This window comes from Pteropus alecto, unplaced genomic scaffold (genome assembly GCF_000325575.1).
Source record: "Pteropus alecto unplaced genomic scaffold, ASM32557v1 scaffold40, whole genome shotgun sequence".
Lineage (NCBI taxonomy): Eukaryota > Metazoa > Chordata > Mammalia > Chiroptera > Pteropodidae > Pteropus > Pteropus alecto.
In genome coordinates, this window is record NW_006431919.1 from 20391661 (window position 1) to 20415015 (window position 23355).

Below are 23355 nucleotides of genomic sequence, written 5' to 3' on the forward strand. Positions count from 1 at the left end.
CGGGGGAACTGGCCCCGGGCCGACGACACGAGAGTGTGCGACACGGAGGGTTTGACCGCTTCCCGGGGATCCGAGGGTCTGGGCCGGAGGGAAGGGGCGGCTGCCCCGGAATGGGCGCTCCCCTAGGACGTGGAGTTCTAGGTTTCCCGGGGGAGGAGGCCGTGACAGCCCCTGCGCGGACGTGCAGTGTCCCGTCCTCCCCTCTCCACACCCCAGCACCCCTTCGCCCTCCCCAGGTTCCAAACGTGACTCTGAACGTCCCTGAGGGCCTTGCTCTGTGATCTGAGCGTGTGAGGCTTCCCCTCGGTTCTGCTCTGCGGAGTCACGCAGCGTCGTGCAGGATAAGCGTGCCGGGGGTATGTCCCGCTGCCTCGATTGCCAGAGGAAGAGACTGGGCCTGAGAAGGGGGGTGACATGTCCAAGGTTACCAGGACTGTAGGTGGGATTGCTAACGGGACTCGGACTCCCGGGCCAAGTGTTGTGTCCACTGTATTACCGTTTTCTCAATAAAAAATTCTAAGTGCAGTGAGAGAAAAACCGAAACCGTGCCTTGATGGACATTTATCCCATTTTTGAGCGCTCATAGTCCGTGTTCCTGTGGATTCTTTGATTTTCAGTATTCTAAAGAGACAATGAGAAAATATGTAAGCAGTGTAACGGGAATTTTTCCCCCTTTTACTTAATGGTAGTAAACTGAAACAGTAGTCAATGTTTATGTTCTCCAGTGAGAGGAACCCCTCCAAAGCCCCCGACTGTGTGGGAGTTACAGCGGTTTCGGTGTTTCTCCTGTACCCACCCCACCCCCACTTCTGAGTGTTCACAGGGTGTCCTTTTATAGAGCTCTCTTTAGTGGTTTTATGCAGGAGGTTCCTGCCTAGGCAGGCCAGATTCCTTATGATTTCAATTATTTTCTTCTTTCCTAGGTCCACTGTTAACAGTCTCTACACTTTTCCAAGAGCAGCAGAAAATGCATGAATCCCAGGTGAGTTTTTTGTCTGTGTATATGTTTTTCCCCCTTTTTAGAAGGTTTCTAAGGATCCGTACTTTAAAAAGAGAACATAGAAATAAAAGACATTATGTAAAATGCGGTTATTAGAGGGTCAGACCAGCACCAAGAATCTGTCAAATTCATGTGTATAGGTAGTATGGTACTTTCGGATTGTCGAAGTTAAGCTGCAGATATGACCAATGATCTTGACAGTCATAGAAAAAGGAAAATGCCATTCATTACGTGATTTTTATTGACGATAAGACAAAACCGTTTTTGTTACTTGTGGGTTGTAAAGATTTCCTTGGACTTGGAAAATGTCTTTAATAAAGTTCGTATAATGGGGTTATACGAACTTTTAACAACCGGAAAATCATCGCACTATAAGGCTGATACTCGATTTTGTAAGCATAGGCCCAGGGAGAACTTGGTGTATGTGATTTTTCCAGGCACCAAAATTGTGATCCAAATAGACACATTTCCATATTTACTGTTTAATCCAGGGATAAAACCTAAGTCATGGGCAAATGGCCTGCTCCCCCTTCAGATCTTTCTGTTAGTCTGTTTATTTGGTTGCCCAGCAAACAATACGAAATGGTATTCTCTACTAAAGATGTCCTCACTTCCCATGCCCATTTCAGTTCTTAGTGTCTTGGTTTTGTCCTTACCACTTTCCTGCATCTGTTGGTAAAGATTAGTTGTGACCTAATTATAGTCAAATCCAGTGGACATTCTCCAGTCTTTACCTCACATGACCATTCATCTGCCTGTGACATGTTACTTCTCAACTGATATTTTCTTCATAGAGTCTCCCTTTCCTTGGCCTTTAAAAAAAACTTAACCTGTAATTATTTCTGTGTATATCTTTGAACAGTAAGGAATCTTTTAAAAAGTGGGTGGAGATAACCCGTAATACCATTCTTTCCTATATAGTAGCCGGTGTTCAAAGTTTCACAATTTTTTAAATGTTTTTTGGTTTATTCTTTTCAGTCAAGATACAGATAGGGTCTATAAGTTGCCGTTGTTTGATAGGTCTTTTAAATCTTTTAATAGTAACTCCCCTTTTATGTCTTTTTTGTTATTTCTTTACAATTTGTTTTTTGAAGAAATTGGGTTGTTTATCCTCAGTTTCTCACAGTCTGAATTGTGTTGATTGCATTGCCATTGTTTTAACTTTACTTTTTAAATTTTTTTTATTTCCTTAAAGTTTACGGAACAGTTAACAAGGATTGTACAAAGAACTCCAACGTTCCTTTAGATACTCCAACTTCTGACATTTCTCCACATTTGCTGTATTATGATCTCTCTCTGTGCATATATAGTTTTTTTTTTGAGCCATCTGAGAGTGGGTCTCATACGTCATGCCACTTTACACTATAATATTTCAGATTTAACCTCCTAAGATCAAGAATATTCCCTTACATATCCATGGCACAGTTATCGAATGCAGGAAATTTAACACTGATATGATACTTTGATCTACAATTCATCTTCTAAATTTACAGGTTTTCCCAATAATTTCCTTGATAGCGATTTTTTATTTCTGGTAGAGAATCCAGCCCAGAATTATGAATTGCTTTTAGCTTTCATGCTTTTTAGGTCTGTTTAATATGGACTAGTTTCTCAATGCCGTGATCATATATGAAGGGTATAGGCCCGTTATTTTATAGAATTCTTTGAATTTAGGTTTCACTGATGTTTCTTCATGATTAGATTTAGACTGAAATTTTGGCAGGAATACTGCATAAATAATAACTACTTTTAAATTTATGGCCCAGAACAGGGTCTGTCTTGGAAATGGTCCATGTGCACCTGAGAAGATCGCCTGTTTTGCTCCTGGTAGGTGGGCGATCTGTAAACGTCGCTCAGATCACGTTGGTATTGTTTTTAAGGTGTGTTGTATCCTAGCTGATTTTCCGCTTACTTGTCCCATCAGTTGTGAGAGAGGGAAATCAGAATCTCCTGCAATCGCGGTTTGTCTGTTTCTCCTTGCAATTCTATCCTTTTTTGCGTCATGTATTGTATTAGATACCTAAAACATTTACGATTGAGTTTGCGTGATTAAGTAATCACTTCGTCATTGGGAAATGGCCTTCTTTATTCCTGCGAATACTCTGTTCTATGAAATAGCCATTCCAACTTTCTTTTGAGTTGTGTGTGCATACTATATCTTATTCCATCTTTTTACTTTTAATCTGTTTTAGTCTCCATATTTAAAGCACATTTCTTGTAGGCAGCACATAATTGGGTTTTGCCTTTGGATCCAATCTGACAATTTCTGCCTGTTAATTGGATTGTTTAGACCATTTACATGTAATGTAATTATTGACATAACCAGTTAGATTATAGTCTGTTGCTTTTGTTTTCTATTTGTCCTATCTTTTTTTGTTTTCTTTTTCTTCTTTGTCTTCCTTCCTTTCAAGTAATTCAGTATTTCTCGATTCCATTTTATATCCTTTGTTGGGTTGTTAGTGATAACACTGTTTTGTAATTTCGGTGGGTGCTTTAGGGTTTATAGTCTGCAACTTTAATTTTTCATAGTTTATCTTCAAGTCACATGCCATTTCACTTGAGTAGGAGAAGCTTACAATTACCTTCCTTTTATCCCCTCTTGGTCTTTATCCTGTTGTTGCATTTAACTTTTACAGGTTGTATCAATCTCATGATACATTGTTACTTTTAATTAAACAGTTATTTTTTCAAGAGATTTAACTTATAAGAGAAAATACACAGTTACCATTTCAGGTATTTTTCTCTTGGCTGCTTTTAAACTTTTTATCATTGGTTTTGAGCAGTTTGATTGTGATATGTCTTGGTATCATTTTCTTCATGTCTCTGTGCTTGGGTATCATGAACTATTTGGATATGTGCATTTATGGTTTTCATCAACTTTGGGGAAAAAAATCGACAATTATTTCTTCAAATATTTCCTCTGCCTCCCCTGACACTTCGTCACTAATTCCTGTTTCCTGTATGTTATACTGTTTAAAATTGTCCCACAGCTCAGGGATGCTCTTCATTTTCTTTCTTTTTTCTCTCTGTGTTTCGTTTCACAGAGCTATGGCTCTGTTTTTGTGTTCATTTTCTTTAGTGACACTATTAACCTAGTCCAGTGTCATTTTCATTTCAGGAAGATATTATAGTTTTTATCTGTAGAAGTTCAGTTTGAGTCTTTTAAAATACCTTCTCTCTATCTACTCAGTTTTTTCAACATAAGGAACAAAGTTATAAACAATTTTAAAGTTCTTTGCCAGTCGTAACGTCTGGGTCAGTTCTGGGTCCTTCAGTCGATTATTTTCTTTATGGGTTGTGCTTTCTTTCCTATTTCCCCCTGTTTCTCAACTCTTCCTTCTTGACTGTCATAGTTCTCCCCGCCTGCTCTGTGGCCGGAAACTCAAGCCAGTAGCTGTACGGCTCACCTTGTTTGTTTCTTGTCTCTCATGGGAACGTCCAGTGTTTCTCCATTAAGTAAAATCCCGTCTTTAGAACGACTGAGACGACCGAAGCGTAAATATGTGTGTGTGCGCGTGTGCATGTGTCTGTATAAACTTAAAAAGTGTACATATGTACCTGTGTGATATGCACATATGTATCACATATGTATATATCACACATACTATGCACTCAGCTTGTAAGAGTGTGTATACATGTACATGGATTCACATTAGTGAAGTATCCATCAATTCATATTTTCTTTTCAAATCTGGTATTGAATCCTGCTTGCTGATACTTTATTTTGGATATTTGTGTCGCTATAAGTGATAGCGGTATGTGATATTTATTGATCGATCGATTAGTCTTCTAACCCCTCCCAGTCCTTGTCTTCTGGACTTACTTAACTCAAAAGGTTATGACTTCCCGTAGGTGATTTATAAGCTCGTTTTGCTTGCCCTTGTCTAATACACCTGGATGTCCTGCTTTGTTTCTGTCATTCAGCCCTACTTCTGCCATCTCAGGGAATCTCTGCTGTGGGACCTCACAGTTGTGGCTGTCAGTGGATATAAACCCTTTGTTGATATGTTCTTTGTAAATACTAGGACAATGGAACATGTTTATTGAACTTTTCCCTTCTTAACTAAGAATTAAATGTTTGTAGTTCCTAAAACCGCTGCTTATTCCAGGACTGAGAACCCATTTTTGCTGGTCTCACCGAGGTTTCTGTAGTCCCGTGTTCCTCTTTGTTGGCTGTCGTGGCTTTCAGTGGAGTGGTTCATCATTGACTGTTTTAAGGAAACGATTTTATTAAATAAGTTGTCTCACTTTTCTGAAAATACCTTTAGTGTATCCTTAGGCTTACATGATAGTTGTCTTGTTTTACAGTCCTAGATTCAAAATCCTTTTTCTGTCAAAAGTTGGAGGTAGTTCTTCACTGTTTTCTCACAGCTGAGAAATAGATTAGCTCCCAGGGTAACTAGCATATTTTTTTTCCCTCTAACTTTTTCAGATTTATTTCTTTTTCTTTTGGATATTTTATGGGGCAATTTCTGGATCCGTTTTTTTCCCCCCAATATTCTTGTTTGTATAATAAGTGGCCCCTTTTGATGTGGAGGCTTCAGTAATAAGTTGTCTTAAAGTCTTTAGCTCAGTTTTGTGCCTTCTCCGCATTCTGTCCTTCTGAAAATGTTGAATCTGGCTTTCTTATCTCAATTTTTCTTTCATCAGTTTCTTGTTTTCTAAAAGGCTTCCTAAATTATATATTCTACATCCTGTTTGTTAGTCAAGTTTCTTACTCGAAGATTAAAAAAAAAAACCAACAATCTAGTCTTTAATTTCTAAATATTCTCTGATGGCTGTTTCTTAGCAAAATGTTTTCATTTCATAGAAGCAATATCCTGCTTAATTTATTAAGGAATAGCAATCAATAGAAAATAATGTCAGTTGTCTCCTTTATGAATTTGATCTGTCGGTGTTGAGTCATCATCTTGATGCTTCTCTTTCATTTCTTTTCCTCAGCTGATTCTTGCCTTTTTTCATTTCAGTTTTGAGGGAATGATTACCAAGAGCTAATGTGACTGTACGCAACTAACGACCCCATTTTGTTCCTCTCTCCTTTGTGAAGGGGACGGCTGCAGAGCTCTAGAAGTCAATGAGTAGAGATATATAATCAGATATCACTTCACTTTTATCCCGATTTTTTTTATCGCAGTAAAATACACAACACAAATTTTGCTGTCTTAACCATTTTTAACGTACAGTACGTGGCATTAAGTGTGTTCATAATGTTGCGCAGTCATCACCACTGTCCATCTCCAGAGAGCTTCTCAAGTTGCAGAACTGAAACTCTGTACCCATTAAACAGTAATTTCCCGTTTGTCTCCAGCCCCCAGCAACCACCATTCTACTTTCTGTCGCTCTGATTTTGACTAAGTACCTCATTTAAGTGAAATTATGATTTGTTTTTTTGTGACTGGCTTATTTCCCCTATCTTAACATCCTTAAAGCCCATGTTGTAGCACGTGTCAGAATTTCCTTCCTTTTTAAGGCTGAATAACATTGCACTGTGTGTATGGACCACATTTTGCTTATCCTCCATTCATCCGTCAGTGGACACTTGGGTTTCTTCCATGTGCTAGCTGTTGGAATAATACTGCTATGAACAAGGGTGTACAAATATCTCTTTAAGTCCTTGCTTTCAGTTTTTTTGGGTATAGACCCAGAAACGGAATTGCTGGATCATTTGAGAATCCCATTTTTGATTTTTCGAGGAACCACTAAAATGTTTCTACAGCAGCTGCCCTATTTTACATAGTGCACAAAGGTTCAAATTTCTCTGACACTTGATATTTTCTGGTTTTTGTTTTTGTTTTTAATAGTAGCCATCCTAATGGTTAGGAAATGGTATCTTATATATTTTTTTTGTTTGTTTTTTTGTTTTTTAGGCGAGGCAACCCTTGGTTGACCTCACAGATTGCAAAGACCTTGTCAGCTTACAATCCCTTATTTTTTAAGCCTGTAGCTCCTAGTCTTCCTAGGTGGTCTCCTATCCAAGTACTAACCAGGCCTGACCTTGCTTAGCTTCCAAGATCAGACGGGATCGGACTTGTTCAAGGTGGCATGGCCGGAGGTATCTTATGGTTTTGATTTGCATTTGCTTAATCATTAGTGACATGCAGTATCTTTTCATATGCTTATTGATCATTTGTGTGTCTTCTTTGGAGAAATGTCTTTTTTAAGTCTTTTGTCTGTTTTTGAATGGTGGTGTTTTTTGATGTTGTGTTTTAGGTATTCTCTATATAGCCTGGATATATATTCCTCATCATATATGATTTGGAAATTTTTTCTCCCTTTCCATGGGCTGCCTTCTTTTTCTGTCCATAGTGCCTTATGCACAGAATCTGTAGGCACCCCTCCATTTTGCACCGGTGGCGAGTTGGCAGACAGGTGAAAATGCTTGGGTGCTTTATGTTGAGAGTAGTGTTTAAGAGTTGGCTTTGGGAAAAACACCCATGTCTTACATGGGTAGAGTTGACTGTATGTCCTCGTGTGCCTTGAATTGCACCTGCATTCCTGGTATCCCACCTGCCTTATCATTTGTCCCAGACAGAAGTTTTCCGTTTGCACAGTGACTAAGTGATCACCCTGGTTGTGGAGGCCTGGAGTGTGCTGTGCTCTGCTGTGTTTCTGGTCACAGTGTCCGTAGCCAAAGGTCCTTGCCAGATTCCGCATTCATTGGGCTGCTCTGTGTGCCGGAAACAGGAAGCCGCTCAAGCTGCTCAGGCAGGCCTGTGATTGATTTCTCTGTCAGCCAGTCACTGTGCCACTGGGGGACCCCCAGACCCTCTCGACGGGCTCTGTTGGAGAGTCTCCGGTTCCTTTTTTTGTGGCCTACTGCCTGCTGTATATAAAGTGTTCGCCGCGGCTCTGTTTTCTCATCTACTCTACATCTCATGAATTTAAAGAGGTCCCAGCTGGCCACGTGGCTTCAGTTCCTGCCATTTGCACTTTCTATACCACCTCATCTTAACCTTAATGCTGTAGAAAACTCCGCTTAATCTGACTGCATAAAATGAAGATAATTTGCTTCTCTTTTGTTAAACCACCCGCCACCTTGTATACATCACTTTAGTAACCCATCGGGTGGGTGTTCATTCATTCAAGAAACATACTCATTGCTGCAAGAATGAGATGTTTGAGATAAAACTTAAATGAAGTAGAAAACTTAGTCATGCCGATAAGCTGGCCTAAGAAGAAGCATCAGAGGGTCAAAGGGCTGACAGTGGAGGAGACCACCAGAGCAGCTGGCCTGGGAGGGAAGGGCATGAAGAGGCAGGGAAGAGGAGGACGAGCCAGCAAAGGCCACTGAAGGAAGTGACAAGGATTAAAATGCGTATGTCATTTACGTGGTGTCTCCTTGGCGGGTTATTAGCGTTTTGAGAACAAGAGTGATGTTTTACTCATCTTACAGCCCCCAAAACTCAGATACTTCAGTTGCAAAATCAGAACTCAGTTTCTTTTTGGTTTGAGGATTTGTTTTTGTTTGTTTGTTTGTTTTTGACACAACAAGAAACCCAAAGGCCACGTGTTTTTATGTTTGTTTTCTTTCCACAGTCTGTAACACAACAGAAGTAGACAACGTTCAGAGTTGATTTTACCAGGGAGCTTGGTAGGCTCTTGTCCCCATACACCTCCTCTGTGTCACCTAGTCGATCATGTTGTCGTTCCAGGAGCCAGTGTCGTTCCTGGACGTGGCAGTGGACTTCACCCAGGAGGAGTGGCAGCAGCTGGACCCTGTGCAGAGGACAACCTACCGGGACGTGATGCTGGAGAACTACAGCCACCTGGTTGCCTTGGGTGAGGAGAGCTGGCTTCCGAGTCGCTGCGATGCAGGAAACTCCAATTTAATGATTTTAACCTTGAGTTTGAAAAAATAGGTGATAAGATCATTTAATTTCCTTTGGGCACCAGGTAAAATACTTGTGTCCCTGCTTCTCCGTCAGAAGGTTCTAATTTTAATACAGCGCGAAACAAGGCGCCATGTTACGCAGCCTCTGCGATAGCGCCTTCCACTCAGGTCTGGAGGCCGCATGGCTGGTCCAGGTCCAGCTCCGTTTCTCATTCACAGGGTACGATAGCGCCAAACCAAACGTGATCGTCAAGCTGGAGCAGGGAGAAGAGCCGTGGGTAGCAGAAGGTGACCTCCCATGTCGGAGTCGTCCAGGTGAGCTAGTAGAATGGTCACCCCAGACCTTAGGGAGTGACTGGAGGTGTCTCTGGGCCTCGGATGCCCTTGGTCATGCCGCCAAGGACCCAGATAGCACTGTCTCTCGGGCACGGGTGCACAGGCTTCTTTGTTGGCTTTACATCTGATGTACCTTTGTAGAGACGCACCGGGCCGACGAGAGCTGAGGGCTCTTGCCTTCCCCACTCCCCGTTACCACAGATAGCCTTGGTTTCTGGGCATTCAGAAGTCTGACAGAAAAACTTACTCGAGACTTTCATCTTCATTCTATTTTCTGTTTTCTCTCCTTCCTTTCTGTGAAATGCCGCTGGTTTGTGTTCTGCCCCCAGTGTCAGTCCCTTCAGGCAGATGCCAGCACCCCGTCCCCTCCCTGAGGGGATGAGGCCAGTCGCCGCCTCGCTGAGGTGTGCGCTTGCACTTTGTTTGGAGGCGCTACTCACTGTTCTAGTGGTGCATTTGGTGGTGCAGCACTAGCCGGCCATCCTTTCCCCCCAAGTGCTCATCCATCTCTGTCCGTCCATCCTTGTGTCCACAGTACACGTTCGAGAAGTGTTTATATCGTCAGTGAGTTTGCCTCATTCTCTTGCTTTCCTCAGAAGTGCCCCCTACTTTCTACTTCTTTACTCTTCTTCGTATCCCTTAAAAGGGTTCACCTTTTAGAACTTTTTAATTCGTGTTCATGCTGCTCATCCAAATCGATATGTAACGCCTTTACCCTGGAGTCTAGTTGACTAGTTTTCCTGACAGGTGACAGTGCCAGCAAAAATAGGCCACTTCCGTCCTTTTTCCTTCCTTCCCTCTTTTCCTCCCTCCCTCCTTCCTTCTTTCCTTCTTAGAATGAACTTAGTCTCAACTTTTAGGACTTTTTAATTCGTGTTCATGCTGCTCATCCAAATCGATATGTAACGCCTTTACCCTGGAGTCTAGTTGACTAGTTTTCCTGACAGGTGACAGTGCCAGCAAAAATAGGCCACTTCCGTCCTTTTTCCTTCCTTCCCTCTTTTCCTCCCTCCCTCCTTCCTTCTTTCCTTCTTAGAATGAACTTTCCCAAATCACAAGTTCTGTGCATCTTCTCTGCATCCTTTTATTTATTACATGTACTTATTTTCTCCCTGTTGGTTTTATTTTTTATTTTTTTGTTTTTTGTGTAATGTCTTCAGAATCTTCTGCATATTCTTAGCTTCTTCTGGCATCAATGTAAACAACATTTTCTCATACCTAAATTACAATGAAGTCTATTTAAATTGCAAAATTTGTTCTTCTGAAGTATCCAGTTGATCTAATCATCAGGCTGACAAGATGAGGCTATGACTTGTCCCGCATGATGTGGCGCAGTGTTGGTGATCAAAATTAAAGTCTTCTTTTTGCCCGTTCTCGTGTTAAATTCCTTTTGGTCTAGATTTCTAAATGTCTTCTGTTCAGGCTGTCATTGTCTGTTTCTTTGGTGTGAACTTTTCTTGTCCAGATTATACATTTTCCTTCCTCCCTCCCTCCCCCACTTCCTTCCTTAATTGTAATAAAAATCATAACTTAAGAATTACCATTTGGACCATTTTTAAATGTGCAGTTCAGTGACGTTAACTATATTCACATTGTTGTGTAACAAAACCTCTAGAACTTTATTCTTTAAATTTGAGCTTAAAAGTTCCTCTCCTATCTGGCTTCCTTCATTACTCATTCACTGCACCAGTTTCCCTGAATATCCATTCCACTCGGTGATTGTTACCCCAAAAGTAAGATGCGATTTTAGATTGTATAGTCTGAATGTGGTGGCATGCGTTTGTTGCTTGAGCTTTTTTTCCCTACCTGAATTATAATCTTCCAAAGAGGAAGGATTTTTTGACTCTTGTGACTTGTACAGAAGACACTCAACAGATTTTTCATTGACTAACTGAGGAGCTAGATAAATGCAAGACCTTTATCATTCATCCATTCAGAGAGAATTCATTCTGAACTATAAATTCTGATAAAGCAGGGCTTAGGATGGAATCCAAAAGCACCCCATTTGATCAGATTAGGAGCTATAATTTCCAATCACAGAAAGATTCAAAGAAAAAAAAAGACATATTTTCCATAAGCATAGGTTTTAGTTGGGAATGAAGAGCACAGCTGCATGAACTAGTTTAAAATTCAGCTTTCACAAGGAATACTTACATTCGAATACATGTTATACAACTTTCTGTTAAAGCTATTTTAAAATTTAAGGGAAGAAGACCTTCAACAAGCTTGGAAGAGATTTGATAAATATTTTAACGCTTCCTTCAAAATATAGATAGATTTTGAGAAGTCGCACTGCGTGGACGAGAACATGAGCACAGACTCGTGGTAGAGCACGCCGAGGCTTCCTGGAGCGAAGGTCGTCTGGGAAGATGAGTGCAATGCTAGTTTGAGTATATATTGTGAATCTAGGTAATGAAAAATCTTATTGGTGAATGGTAACTTCTCTTATTTCCTGTTCATATTCGGGGCTTTGGGGCATAGGATTTGATTTCTGCACACAGAACCATCAGTGTCACACTGAAAGTGGATGAGAGCACCTAACGATAGTTTAGGAGATTGAAAATTTTGTAAGATATGTAGATAAAGTTAATATCGTATAGACGGCCTTAGGAATCTGATATTTAAGGTTTTATAACAAACGAAACCCAGGAGTATGGGAACTCTTGTTTGTGTTCAGAATTAAGCTATAGTATTGTGTCAAAGACATGACTAGTTTTAGGAAATTTGGGTCAGAAAGTTAATGGCAAAACCTAATGAGGTTTTGTTTTGTGTTACAAACTCTTCTAAGCAGATTACACGTGCTAACTAAATTCTTTCCCGATCCTATGACTGAAGCACTGTTGTCCACATTTCCGATGTGTGAAACTACATCACAGTTGAATTACTCACCCAAGGTCTCCCAGCCTGTAACGTATTTGAGTTGGGCTCCCAGTGCTCTAACCATGGTGCTCTGTTGTTCAGCTGGTGTTAAATTAGACTATCAGGACACTTCAAAGAGCTGATCTTATTAGAAAGCTCTCTTGCTGTCTGGTCTGTCCTAATATCTTTCTGACATTAATGTGCCTGGGACTCTTCCAGGTGAATGCGAGTTGAGACTAAAGAGTGGGAGCCCTGGTTGTGGGATTGTCTCTAAACATAAGGGAATTGGAGCTTTTAGAATATTTATTTGGATTTATGTGCAGAACAGAAAGGCAAAGATTTTGGGTTTATGCTAGTGATGATGTTACTATGGTAATCTTGTTATGAAGTGATATCTTACAGTTTAATGTAAATTGTAACTTATCAGATAAATTGTAATCTAATAGATAAATTGTAATTTATTCTCCTAAACGTAAGCCATACTCAAAAATTTGAATATACCTCCTGTAATTGTTCTTGTTCTCTCCCTGACCCCATTAACTTTGAGTCTTCCAGTTTCTGCCTGGATCTAGCACTCTTTCAATGGCTCTGTCCTCTGCTCATCATTTTCTGTATTTGTTTTACCTTTTCTACGAAAGTTTTGAACATATTTATAAATAACAAAGTTACTTGTGTTCAATGTCAATTTATTCTCCGGATTCCCAGTAGTGCTGACTCCTGTCCCACCCTCATCTCTTCGCCATGCTTCCCTCAGCCACAACAGTGTGTGTGTGTTTCCGTTTGTCTGTTTTGTATGACAAATCAAGGGGTAAAGAGGACTATATACTTTTTTTTTAAATTTGTGGAGATTTGTGGAGAAAAGCCCACGTCAACCCCAAAATAGGGCACTCGAGTACCACGTCCATTTTATAGCTGGTGTGTTCGGATTAACAAGTTCGTTTAATTTTATTTCTTTATAGAAGAAGTCTGGCAAGTTGATGACATGATAGACAGAATCCAAGGAAATGGAGATGAATGTTCAAGGCAAGCTGTTTATCTCAACAACAAAACCCTGACTGAGGAGAGAGAGAATGCATTTGAAAAAAGTTATAATGCAGAAACAAGCCCTATTCCTTCAAGCGTATCTCATAATTGTGTCTCATGTGGAAAGCATTTAGAATCTACTTCAGAATTAATTATTAGTGATGGAAGCTATGCAAGAAAGAAGCCTGATGAGTGTACTGAATGTGGGGAAACTTATCATGGAGAGAAATCCTATGAACTTAGTCAAAATGGGGAAGGCTATTCTCAAAGCGAAGAAGGTATTCTTCAGAAAATTAATATTTTGGAGAAACCATTTGAATATAATGAATGCATGGAGGCCTTAGACAATGAAGCTGTTTTCATTACCCCTAAGAGGGATTATACGGGGGAGAAGCCCTATGAGTGGAATGATTCTGGATCAGAGTTCCTCCAGATGTCAAACTTTAATGTGTACCAGAGATCACAAATGGAATTAAAGCCCTTTGAATGCAGGGAATGTGGAAAATCCTTCTGTAAAAAGTCAAAATTTATTATACATCAGAGGGCTCATACAGGAGAGAAACCTTATGAATGTAATGTGTGTGGGAAATCCTTCAGCCAAAAGGGAACCCTCACAGTACATCGGAGATCACACTTAGAGGAGAAGCCCTATAAATGTAATGAGTGTGGGAAAACCTTCTGTCAGAAGTTACATCTCACGCAGCATCTGAGAACTCACTCAGGAGAGAAGCCCTATGAATGTAATGAATGTGGGAAGACCTTCTGCCAGAAGACACACCTCACTCTACACCAGAGGAATCATTCAGGAGAGAGGCCATATCCATGTAATGAATGTGGGAAGTCATTCTCCCGCAAGTCAGCCCTCAGTGACCATCAGAGAACGCATACAGGAGAGAAACTTTATAAATGTAATGAATGTGGGAAATCCTACTACCGAAAATCTACCCTTATTACACATCAGAGAACACACACAGGAGAGAAACCCTATCAGTGCAGTGAGTGTGGAAAATTCTTTTCTCGGGTATCGTACCTTACTATCCATTATAGAAGTCATTTAGAAGAGAAGCCCTATGAATGTAATGAATGTGGCAAAACCTTCAATTTAAATTCAGCCTTTATTAGACATCGGAAAGTACACACAGATGAGAAACCCCATGAATGTAGTGAATGTGGAAAGTTCTCTCAGTTCTCATATCTCACTGACCATCGTACAACTCCTTTAGGAGAAAAACCCTATGAATGTAGTGAATGTGGGAAACCCTTTCTTGAAAATTCAGCATTTGATGGGCACCAGTCACTTCCAAAAGGGGAAAAATCCTATGAATGTAATATATGTGGAAAATTGTTCTCTGAGTTGTCATACTACACGGTACATTATAGAAGTCATTCAGAAGAGAAGCCCTACGGATGTAACGAATGTGGAAAAACCTTCTCCCATAATTCATCCCTCTTCAGACATCAGAGGGTACATACAGGAGAGAAACCTTATGAGTGTTATGAATGTGGGAAGTTCTTCTCTCAGAAGTCATATCTCACTATACATCATAGAATTCATTCTGGAGAGAAACCCTATGAATGTAGTAAATGTGGAAAAGTCTTCTCTCGGATGTCAAACCTGACCGTACACTACCGAAGCCATTCAGGAGAGAAACCTTATGAATGTAATGAATGTGGGAAAGTCTTTTCTCAGAAGTCGTACCTCACTGTACATTACAGAACTCATTCAGGAGAGAAGCCCTATGAATGTAATGAATGTGGGAAAAAATTCCACCACAGATCAGCCTTCAATAGCCATCAGAGAATTCATAGGAGAGGCAATATAAATGTACTTGATGTGGGAAGTCTCCTGTGAAGTGAAATCTCATTTTAGAAAACCCTCTGAATACAATGATTTGAAGTCATATGTCATGGGATGAGAGTTCATGTTTCTGAATGGGGAGAGAGGCATTTAGGCATTAGATTCATTTTAACCTGAATTTTCACAGAGAGGAGTCCCTCAGCAACAAGAAGCAAAACCTTCAACAAGACCCTACAACTCGTTGGACACTAGATAATTTTTACAAGAGAAACTTTATAAATATTTAATATTTATTTTGGATTCAAGTCGTATTTACATATCAGGGAATCATACCAAGGCAAAATCTGTTAAAGTGATAAATGTGGAAAAATGTATTGCCTTGGAAATTGTTATACTAAAAGCCATATTTCTGATGTAAAGTCACATGTTTATAAGAAAGATTTCAGAAGTTATCAGCTCTGAATAAACCTTCATTGTATAAAATGAAGTTTCAAATCATCAGGAGTTGATGAGGTCAGTAGCATTAAAAACCTATATGGAAGTTTCTATTGTTTTTAAAATGCAATCTAACAATTCTATGCAAGTTTGGATTTGAATAATTCGTGAAAAGACAGTATTCTTATTTGAATATTAAGATGGCAAAACATACCAACCCAAGATATATTGTTGGTGAGCTGTTTGACAGGTACAAAATAGTTAAATACATAATTTCCTATTCTTTAGAGACATTTACAAACGGATTTCTAATAAATGCCTCATCAATAGGGGAGACTGATTTTTGTATTTTCAACTTCATTTGAGCAAAAAAAGATTTTAAAACATGCTATTTTCATAAACTATGCATAGGTAATTTGGAACTAAATCTTTTTCAGTGACAAAGGACAATTGTATTAATTTTCTATCAAATATGCTCAGCTCCCTTACCACTCTTGTTTTTTAACCCATAAGTTTGTGCAGTGCGCCAATATTATGTAATTCAGAACTTTTATCTGTATTTTAATATGAACAGTGTCATTATTTTGTGCACTGCCCTTTATTCCCAGTATTTTGGAACAAATTAATACAAGTTCCCAGCAGACATTTTTGAGTGATTAACTCGATGTCATTTCACCCCTCTTTTTTTGCTGGAAGAATTTGAGTATCTGTCATTTCTTTACATGATTCAGAGGGTAAATCCTGATTAATCTAAACCAATCATGATAATTTCATTCTGATTGTTGGCAATTTTTATATACGTCACGTGACCCAGTCCTGGGCAAACAAAAATGATCAAATGTGTCTTACTCCAGGAATATGAGTGTTTGTTTTAGTTATTGTTTAAAAAAATCACTGTAATACCTCACTTGAAGAAAAGTAATCTAAGGGGCAGGAAACTAATATAGTAAAATCACCATCCATTTATATTCTTAATAAACTATAGATAGGAACTTTCTTAATTGGATAAAGAGTATTTTAAACTATAATCAACAGCATACCTAATGGCGAAGTATTGAAAATTTCTCCCAAGATCAAAAAAATAGACAATGATACCTGCTATTACTAATTTTATTCAGTACTGTGCAGAAGGATCTAACCAGGAAAGTAGGGGGAGAAAAACAATCAAAAGACATAAAGGATCAGAAAGAATTAAAACTCTTATTTGCAGATGACATGACTTTGTACATAGAAAATTCTGAGGAATATACAGGTAATTCAATTTAATGAATAAATTTAACAAGGTCACCACATAGGAGTTCATTACGAAAAAATTGGTTTTTTAAAATATACCAGCAATGAACAGAGAAAATGAAAAATTTAAAAGCAATACCACTTGAATAACATAAAAAATCCTTAAGTGCCTAGGGAAAAAAATTAACCATGTTTTCAAGAAATTTATCCAGGAAAAAAAAAAAAATTACAAAACCGAGAGGGACATATTTTGTTCATGGATTCCAGGACAATCTTTAAAGATACCAATTCATATATTAAGTGCAATGTTAAAGTCCTAGTACTTTAAATGAAATTTAGCTAATTCTAAAATTCATGTGAAAATTCAAAAGACCAGTAATAGTCAAGGCCATACGCTAGAATAGACAGAGCAAGAGGTCTTATATTGCCAGATACCAAGACCTGCAGTAAAGCCATAGTAGTTATGATGGTGCGATAATGGCACAGAGATAAATTGATCAGAGGACAGAACAGATTCCAGAAACACCCATGTATAATACTGTCAGTTGATTTCCAATGAAAGTGAAAGTGCAGTGTCATTCAGGAAAAGATGTTCTTTCCAATAAATGCTCTTTTATGTTTCATAATTTGATAGAAAATAGAAAAATCAATTGAGATGAATTGCAGATCTAAATACAAACTACAAAACAAAGCTATACGAAGGAAACTTAGGAAACTGTAAGCTTATAGACAAAATTTTCTTAAGACTCAAAAAGTACTAAACCATAAAATAGAATATGTTCATTTGGATTTATTAGGTTTTAAAATTTATCTAAAAGACACCATTAAGAAATCAAGCAAACCGCAGAGAGGGCAGATATTCACAGTACGTACATGTGACCACAAGCCTGAGTGTGCAAGGGCCAGTGCATGTTTCTGGTAAGGGGCCAGGCAGTATTTGAGGCTTTGCAGGCTACACAGCCTCTGTCGCAGCTACTCAGCTTTGCCATTGTTTGGTGAAAACCATATACCACGACAGATGAACGTGGCTATGTCCCAATAAAAATTTATTCACAAACACTGGTGGCAGTCTGGATTTGGCCTGCAGGCCATAGTTGCTGACCCCTGATCTAAACTATAAAAAGAACACCTACAAATCAAGAAAGTAGGAAGTGAGTTAAAGTCTTGGCCATCCACTTCACAAAAGAGGATATCCAGATGGCCAAGAAACATGAAAAGGTATGTTAATTTTTATTGGCAATCTGGGAAATGGAAATTCTTAGGATACCATGTGGTTCTACTACACTCACTGAAATGGTTAGAATGAAAAGCACGAAAAATCAAGTTTTGGCAAGAAAGTAAGCAACAGGAAGTCTACATTGCTGATGATGTTGCCAGTTGATAATCATTTTGGAAAGCTGGCACTTAAAGTTTAACGTGTATACCTTTGGACCCAAAGCTAGCAGAAACGCTTGTATGTATCCATCATACACGCATACGGCCACCAAAGGACATGTGCCAGAACATTCGTAATGTAAAATGGCAAAACAAATATCTGAAGGCACGTGCGCAGTAAATGAACGTAAGTGATATGTTTCCACTACAGAATACTGGAAAGCAAAGAGAATGAATGAATAATAACACAGCTCAATTTCACAGACAGTGCTGAATGAAGGAATCCAGACACACAAGCCAACCGTACATGATCCCATCTATGTGCAGTGTAAGAAAAGGCAAAACTTGTCTATGCAGTGAGAAATCAGGATGGTGATCAACCTTGGCAAAGGCTGAACAGGGGTATTTAACTGGTGCTGGTAATATTTCTGAATCTGGGTGCTGAATATCTGAGTGTTCTGTGCACTTAAGGTGTTTTTCTGCATGTATATTATACTTTCATAAAGTTTCTTTTTAAATCGCAAATGTCTACCATTTTTGTTGCTCCACACTCTTTTGCCATATTTTTCTAGGTGTGTATAAATATGCTACCTACCTAACAGGAATTAAGTGGTAGATTTTGCATAATTCTGTGCAGGAAATACTCTTTATAGTAGTTTTAATGGTAACTGCTAACATTTCCTACACTGTGACCTTAAAGCTTAATATAATGTATATTTTAAGTAAAATATTTGAAAGGTGATGGGGCCATTGCATATTTTGTCATCCTACCCTTTTGCATATATAAACTGGTCTGCACTGCCTCTTCAATAAAGAACTAATGTGTATAAACATTTCATATTTTCTCAGACAAATTGTTTTTCAAATTTCCGAATTCGGGGTGCATCTTAACCATTATCCTATCACAGAGGTGACCTTTCTTCAAGGTAAGTAAATATAATGGTGAGTTTGATTTGATGAAAAATTATATTGAAAAGTTTTCAGGTAATCCTCTCAGCAGATGTAATCTACACAGTTAACAGCAGCAATATGAGAAAGGAAACAGTTAAGTACGACTTTGCACCGTAAAAAATAAAGCACTTGGCAAAAAATAAAGCGCTTGGCGTTGGGAGGGGGTGGGAACTGGCCATGCTTATGGCACAGCAGGGGCGAATCATGACATGTGATGGAGCAGACTGTGTGTGCTTGATTTTATTTCACCTTTCTACTCCACTGAAGGGTGAACAGATTTACAATGCCCTGCTGGCTAGGGCGGGGTAATCGGAATTGGATGGGACTTGGAGGCGCAGTCCCCCGCATTGGCGGCCTGTTCTCTCCACTGGGCCTAACGACCATGCAGGTGGTCAGGCAGGGCTGCGACTCCCTGGCACACAGCCCATTCCTCATCTTATATCTACTACTGCTCAACTTGGGGTTAGTTAACTTTCCAATTTTTCTCTAAAATCTCCTAAATAGGTAAAGACATTAATGCAATCCACTTATACCTGAGGGCAAAAATTCACCCAGTGTTCCTTATTCCATCCCAGATTATACCCAGATGTGTTGTTCAAGCAACTAAGCCCTTGAAAGGGGGAAAATGTAGGACATGTAGCGCCACAGTGCTACAGGACTCCCCAAACAAAGTTATGTGATGGCCACAAAGAAATGCAACAAAACACATAATCCTCTCCACAGTGATAATCACGACCAAAAAATGCGACCTCACATTAAAGAAATCAAACTCCTGTAGTTCTATCAAATTGGTGAACTGCCATTGAATTGCTGTCTTGTGAGCAAAGGGTATGGAGTGCAAGTCATGTCAGAAATCCTGAGGAAAGAGAGGACAGCTGTCTCGGTGGCATCTGGGAGTGTGGAAACTGGCGCAAAGAGAGTGGCATCTGCTGAGCCAAACTTCGAAATGTGTTCTTTCCTCCACACGTCAGCCAAGTCCGACCATCGCCAGCCCTGCTCAGTCGGTGGGACAGGCAGGCAAGCGCTCAGCTCAGTGCTGCCAGGACACCCGGGCCTGGCGGGCGTGAGAACGAGAGCACACAGCTGGCGTTCCACCATGCCCCCGAAGCTAAGCTTTCGCACCAACAGAAGAAATTTGATATGTTTTAGTGACAACTTGAAAAAAGAGAAATTTTTTGGAGCATGATTATCCGGGAGAGGTGGACAAAAGTATGTCATCAGTCCCGGCTTCACTGCGTTTTTGTCCTGGGATACATGTGTCCTCCGTAAACCCACACTGAAAGGCGTGATGGGCCTTTTCTCCAGCCAAGATTGCAGGAAGTCCCAGGACAAACCAAGTTATGGCAGAAAGACATCAGGGATTCAGCACTGAAAACACCCTCGAATGTATTGGTAACGTGAAGTAGAAATAAACAGCTAAAAAGGGAAATATGTAGTAGAAACAAAGATTCATGTGATTTGTCACTCGGTTCCCAAGGTAACATTTTTTTCTGCCTAATATTGTGATGTGGCATCAGATGAGAAAAAAATTCAGGTTAGGTGAGCCCACAATCAGTGAGCCGGGAGATGCTGTGTAGAAAAGACCTTTTGCAGGAGGCTTCAGAAAGAATAAAATGTGGCATGAAAAAGGGTAGAAGTAGACATTTCCTCGAGATACCAGGAATCTCCAAGTGGGGAGAACTCCATAAATGAACGGAAGAAGCTGAGCGAGGGAGAAAGTGACTTAATTTCATATGAAAAAAATCAAAGTGACTGATAAAGAACAGTTGGTCCTCCAAAAAGGAAAGATATGGAAACAACCATCTTTTCAAAATAAAATTTAATAATATTAAAGATAAAATTTTGTAAGTTCCAATAAAGAGGCAATCACTCAAAAGCTAATTTCTCAACTTCTACTTTTAGCTATTTTGGAGTAACAGCAACCAGGTTTACCTGTACAACTAACTGGACAAAATGATTGAATTGACGGACATTGGACATCAGCTGCGGGACTGTGACCCCTGAGAGAAGAGGAACAAAGTGATCCCTGTGATTGCCTCAGCGTTACTTCCTGGAGGGACTTTCCAGGCCACAGTGCAGGGACAGGCACCCCAAACGGCGGGATGGTCGTCTGAGTTGAGAATTCAGGAGGCCAAGGAGCTAGAGAGCACAGGACGGAGTGCCCAACAGGAGAGAGTTACGTGGAGCTTCATGATCATGACACATGAGAAGCCCCAAACTCAGGGGTTCTGGGACCACTTCCGGGGCCTCAATTCAGGATCTGGAAAGAGGGACAAGGCAGGTAAGTCTCCAGGGGACTTGCTCAACAAACAGAGGCTTGGCTCTGCCTTACGGGCGTGGCAAGTCCCTGGAGACTTGCTCCGACTAGAGGTGTTGTCAAAGTGGGCGTGGCCGTCGTGGAGGGTCTGTGAGGTGTAACGGGGCGGGGCTCGGGGCGGGGCGTGGCCAGCATTGGGGGCGGGGCTTGGGCTCGAGTAGGTCTCTAGAGCTCCAGGGGCCCATCGGGCAACGGTCTGCATCTAACAGTCTTTGGGGAGCCGGAGTCTGGTGACCGGGCTGTGGGCAGGTGAAAACAGGCTGAGGCCTGGGAGTAAGTGGCCGGCCTCTGGGGCGGTGGGCCTGGCACACGGAAGGGGGAGAAGGGGCCGGAAGAGGAGAGTAGAGGGTTGGGCGGTGTGGGAAGAGGTGCCCTGACCAAGGGCGGGGCCTCTGACGGTGCACCTGTCCACCCCTGGCCCCCTCCCAGCAGCCCTGCCTGCCGAGCCATGTGGCGCCCGCTGGTCCTGCTGCTGCTGCTGCTGCTTCCTGTCAACCCCGTCCCCACCGCTGCTGCTGCCCCCATCCTCGATGCCAAAGTCCAGGACAGCCTGCAGAGCCTAGGTTGCAACCGCCTATTGTTGGAGGTCGGGGTGGGGGAGGGAGGAGGAGGACAGACAGGAGGGCTGGGGGCAGACAGCGAGAGAGGAAGTCAGAGGGACCCAGAGGAAGGGAAAGACGAGACAGATGCAGGGAGGGGGCTGGCGGGACCGAGAGAGAAATACAGCATGACAGGTGAGGGGGTAGAATAGAGAAGGCAGGAACCCAGAAAAGAACTGGGGGCAGGTGGGAGAGATGGACTCGTTCGGCCCTGAAAGTCAGAGGCTGGACAGGGAAGGGTGTGAGAGGGACAGCCAACGCCCGGACCACCTCCTGCGAGCCTCCATCTCCCTCGGACCTGCTGTGGGGCAGGGACGGCTGCCTCGTGAACTTCAGCACCTCCCCAGAACTGCCACGCCCCAGAGGACCAGGGGTGCTGGCTGGGGAGCAGCGCGCCTTCCAGCTCGCACCAGGAAGCCCCTCCTGTAGCCCTACTTGTTCTTCACCAGGTGCCCAAAGTGGAGGAGACAAGACGGTGTGGACGGCTGCAGATCCAGTCCCCAATTCTGGCTGTCCTCCTGGGTCATGAGGGGGCTGCCGTGGCAGTGCAGCCCGGAAGCCTGGGAGTCAGGCCTGTGGCTCCGTGAGAAGCATCCGTGGCTACAGGCCATCTGCGACAGGCTCCTCAAGGGGACCCGGAGGCAGGGGGACCTGGAGCCTCCCCTGCCCCAAACGCCCCATCCCTAAAACCCACTTCTTGTCCCTCCCCAGGCTCAGCATCAACCACAATGGCTGGGGGTGGGCATTAGAGCACTGGCAGGGGACAGACATGTACCCTCACCAGACCCCTGCCCCAGCTCCATTTAGAAATAAAGTTCTTTCTTAAGGCCAGCTGTGCTGTTTCCTCTCACCACCGGCCCCCATCTCCTGGCCAAATAAATACGGTTTCTTTACTTTGACCTAATTCTTTTCACGAGCTCCTGAGGCAGGGGAGGATGGCTTAGGAATTAGACACATGGTGAGACGCCCCCACCAACCATGCACGTGATGAGACGCCCCCCACCAACCATGCTCCAGCTGCTTAAAATACCTTAGAGAGGTCACGATGAAGGTCATCTTGAGTCAAAGCTTCCCGTCCAGGAGAAGCTGGCACAGTGGGTCTGGTCTCCTGAATCTTGTCATAAAGACTTCAGAAAATGGTCCCCTGAAGTTCTGGCCGTCGCCTTGAGAGAGTCCCTTGGAATGGGGCGGACTCATCCCTCTTGAGACCCACGGAGTGGTGGGGTTTCCCTCTCTCCACTGATTTTCCTATGGAGATGGATGCCCCCTCTGTGGGCTAAGGTCACCGTAAGGGAATGGAGGCTTCAGATCACTTCCGCTTCCCTGTCCCCTGAACTCGCTGGTACCCACGGCCACTGACTTCTAGGTCATTGGCAAGCAGCTCTTCAGTGCAGTTGTGGCATCAGCTGCATCTCTATGCCATTTCCACTAACGCATTCCTATTTGCTCTACATCCACTCCCATCGACTATCCTTGGGATGCGTGCTGCCCACTTAACTGAGAACGAGGTGACAAAGATTCGATTATTTTATTTCTCAAAGTGGTTTTCAACACTGATGGATAAACTGGGATCTGGAAAAATCTTATGCCATGGGCAGC

General features: G+C 41.7%; 1 protein-coding gene and 1 pseudogene across 11 annotated transcripts; one reads left to right on the top strand and one right to left on the bottom strand.

The window, feature by feature from the left end:
- The first annotated feature begins 6 nt into the window (after positions 1-6).
- On the top strand, positions 7-22587 carry LOC102882948 (RB-associated KRAB zinc finger protein). 11 transcript variants are annotated; one of them, XM_025043118.1, is made up of 8 exons: positions 15-982; positions 8653-8779; positions 9051-9146; positions 12986-15360; positions 18739-18815; positions 19416-21121; positions 21587-21720; positions 22206-22587. In XM_025043118.1, the coding sequence occupies exons 1-4, from the start codon at positions 968-970 to the stop codon at positions 14899-14901; spliced, it is 2154 nt and encodes a 717-aa protein (XP_024898886.1). In that variant the 5' UTR covers positions 15-967; the 3' UTR covers positions 14902-15360; positions 18739-18815; positions 19416-21121; positions 21587-21720; positions 22206-22587. The 11 variants fall into 11 exon arrangements, with proteins under 11 accessions (XP_024898892.1, XP_024898891.1, XP_024898893.1 ...); XM_025043120.1 differs by having other exon boundaries at positions 19416-20317; positions 20743-21121; positions 21587-22587; XM_025043119.1 differs by having other exon boundaries at positions 15-356; positions 924-982; positions 21587-22587.
- On the bottom strand, positions 6936-7054 carry LOC112475315 (annotated as a pseudogene).
- Positions 22588-23355: the final 768 nt, after the last annotated feature.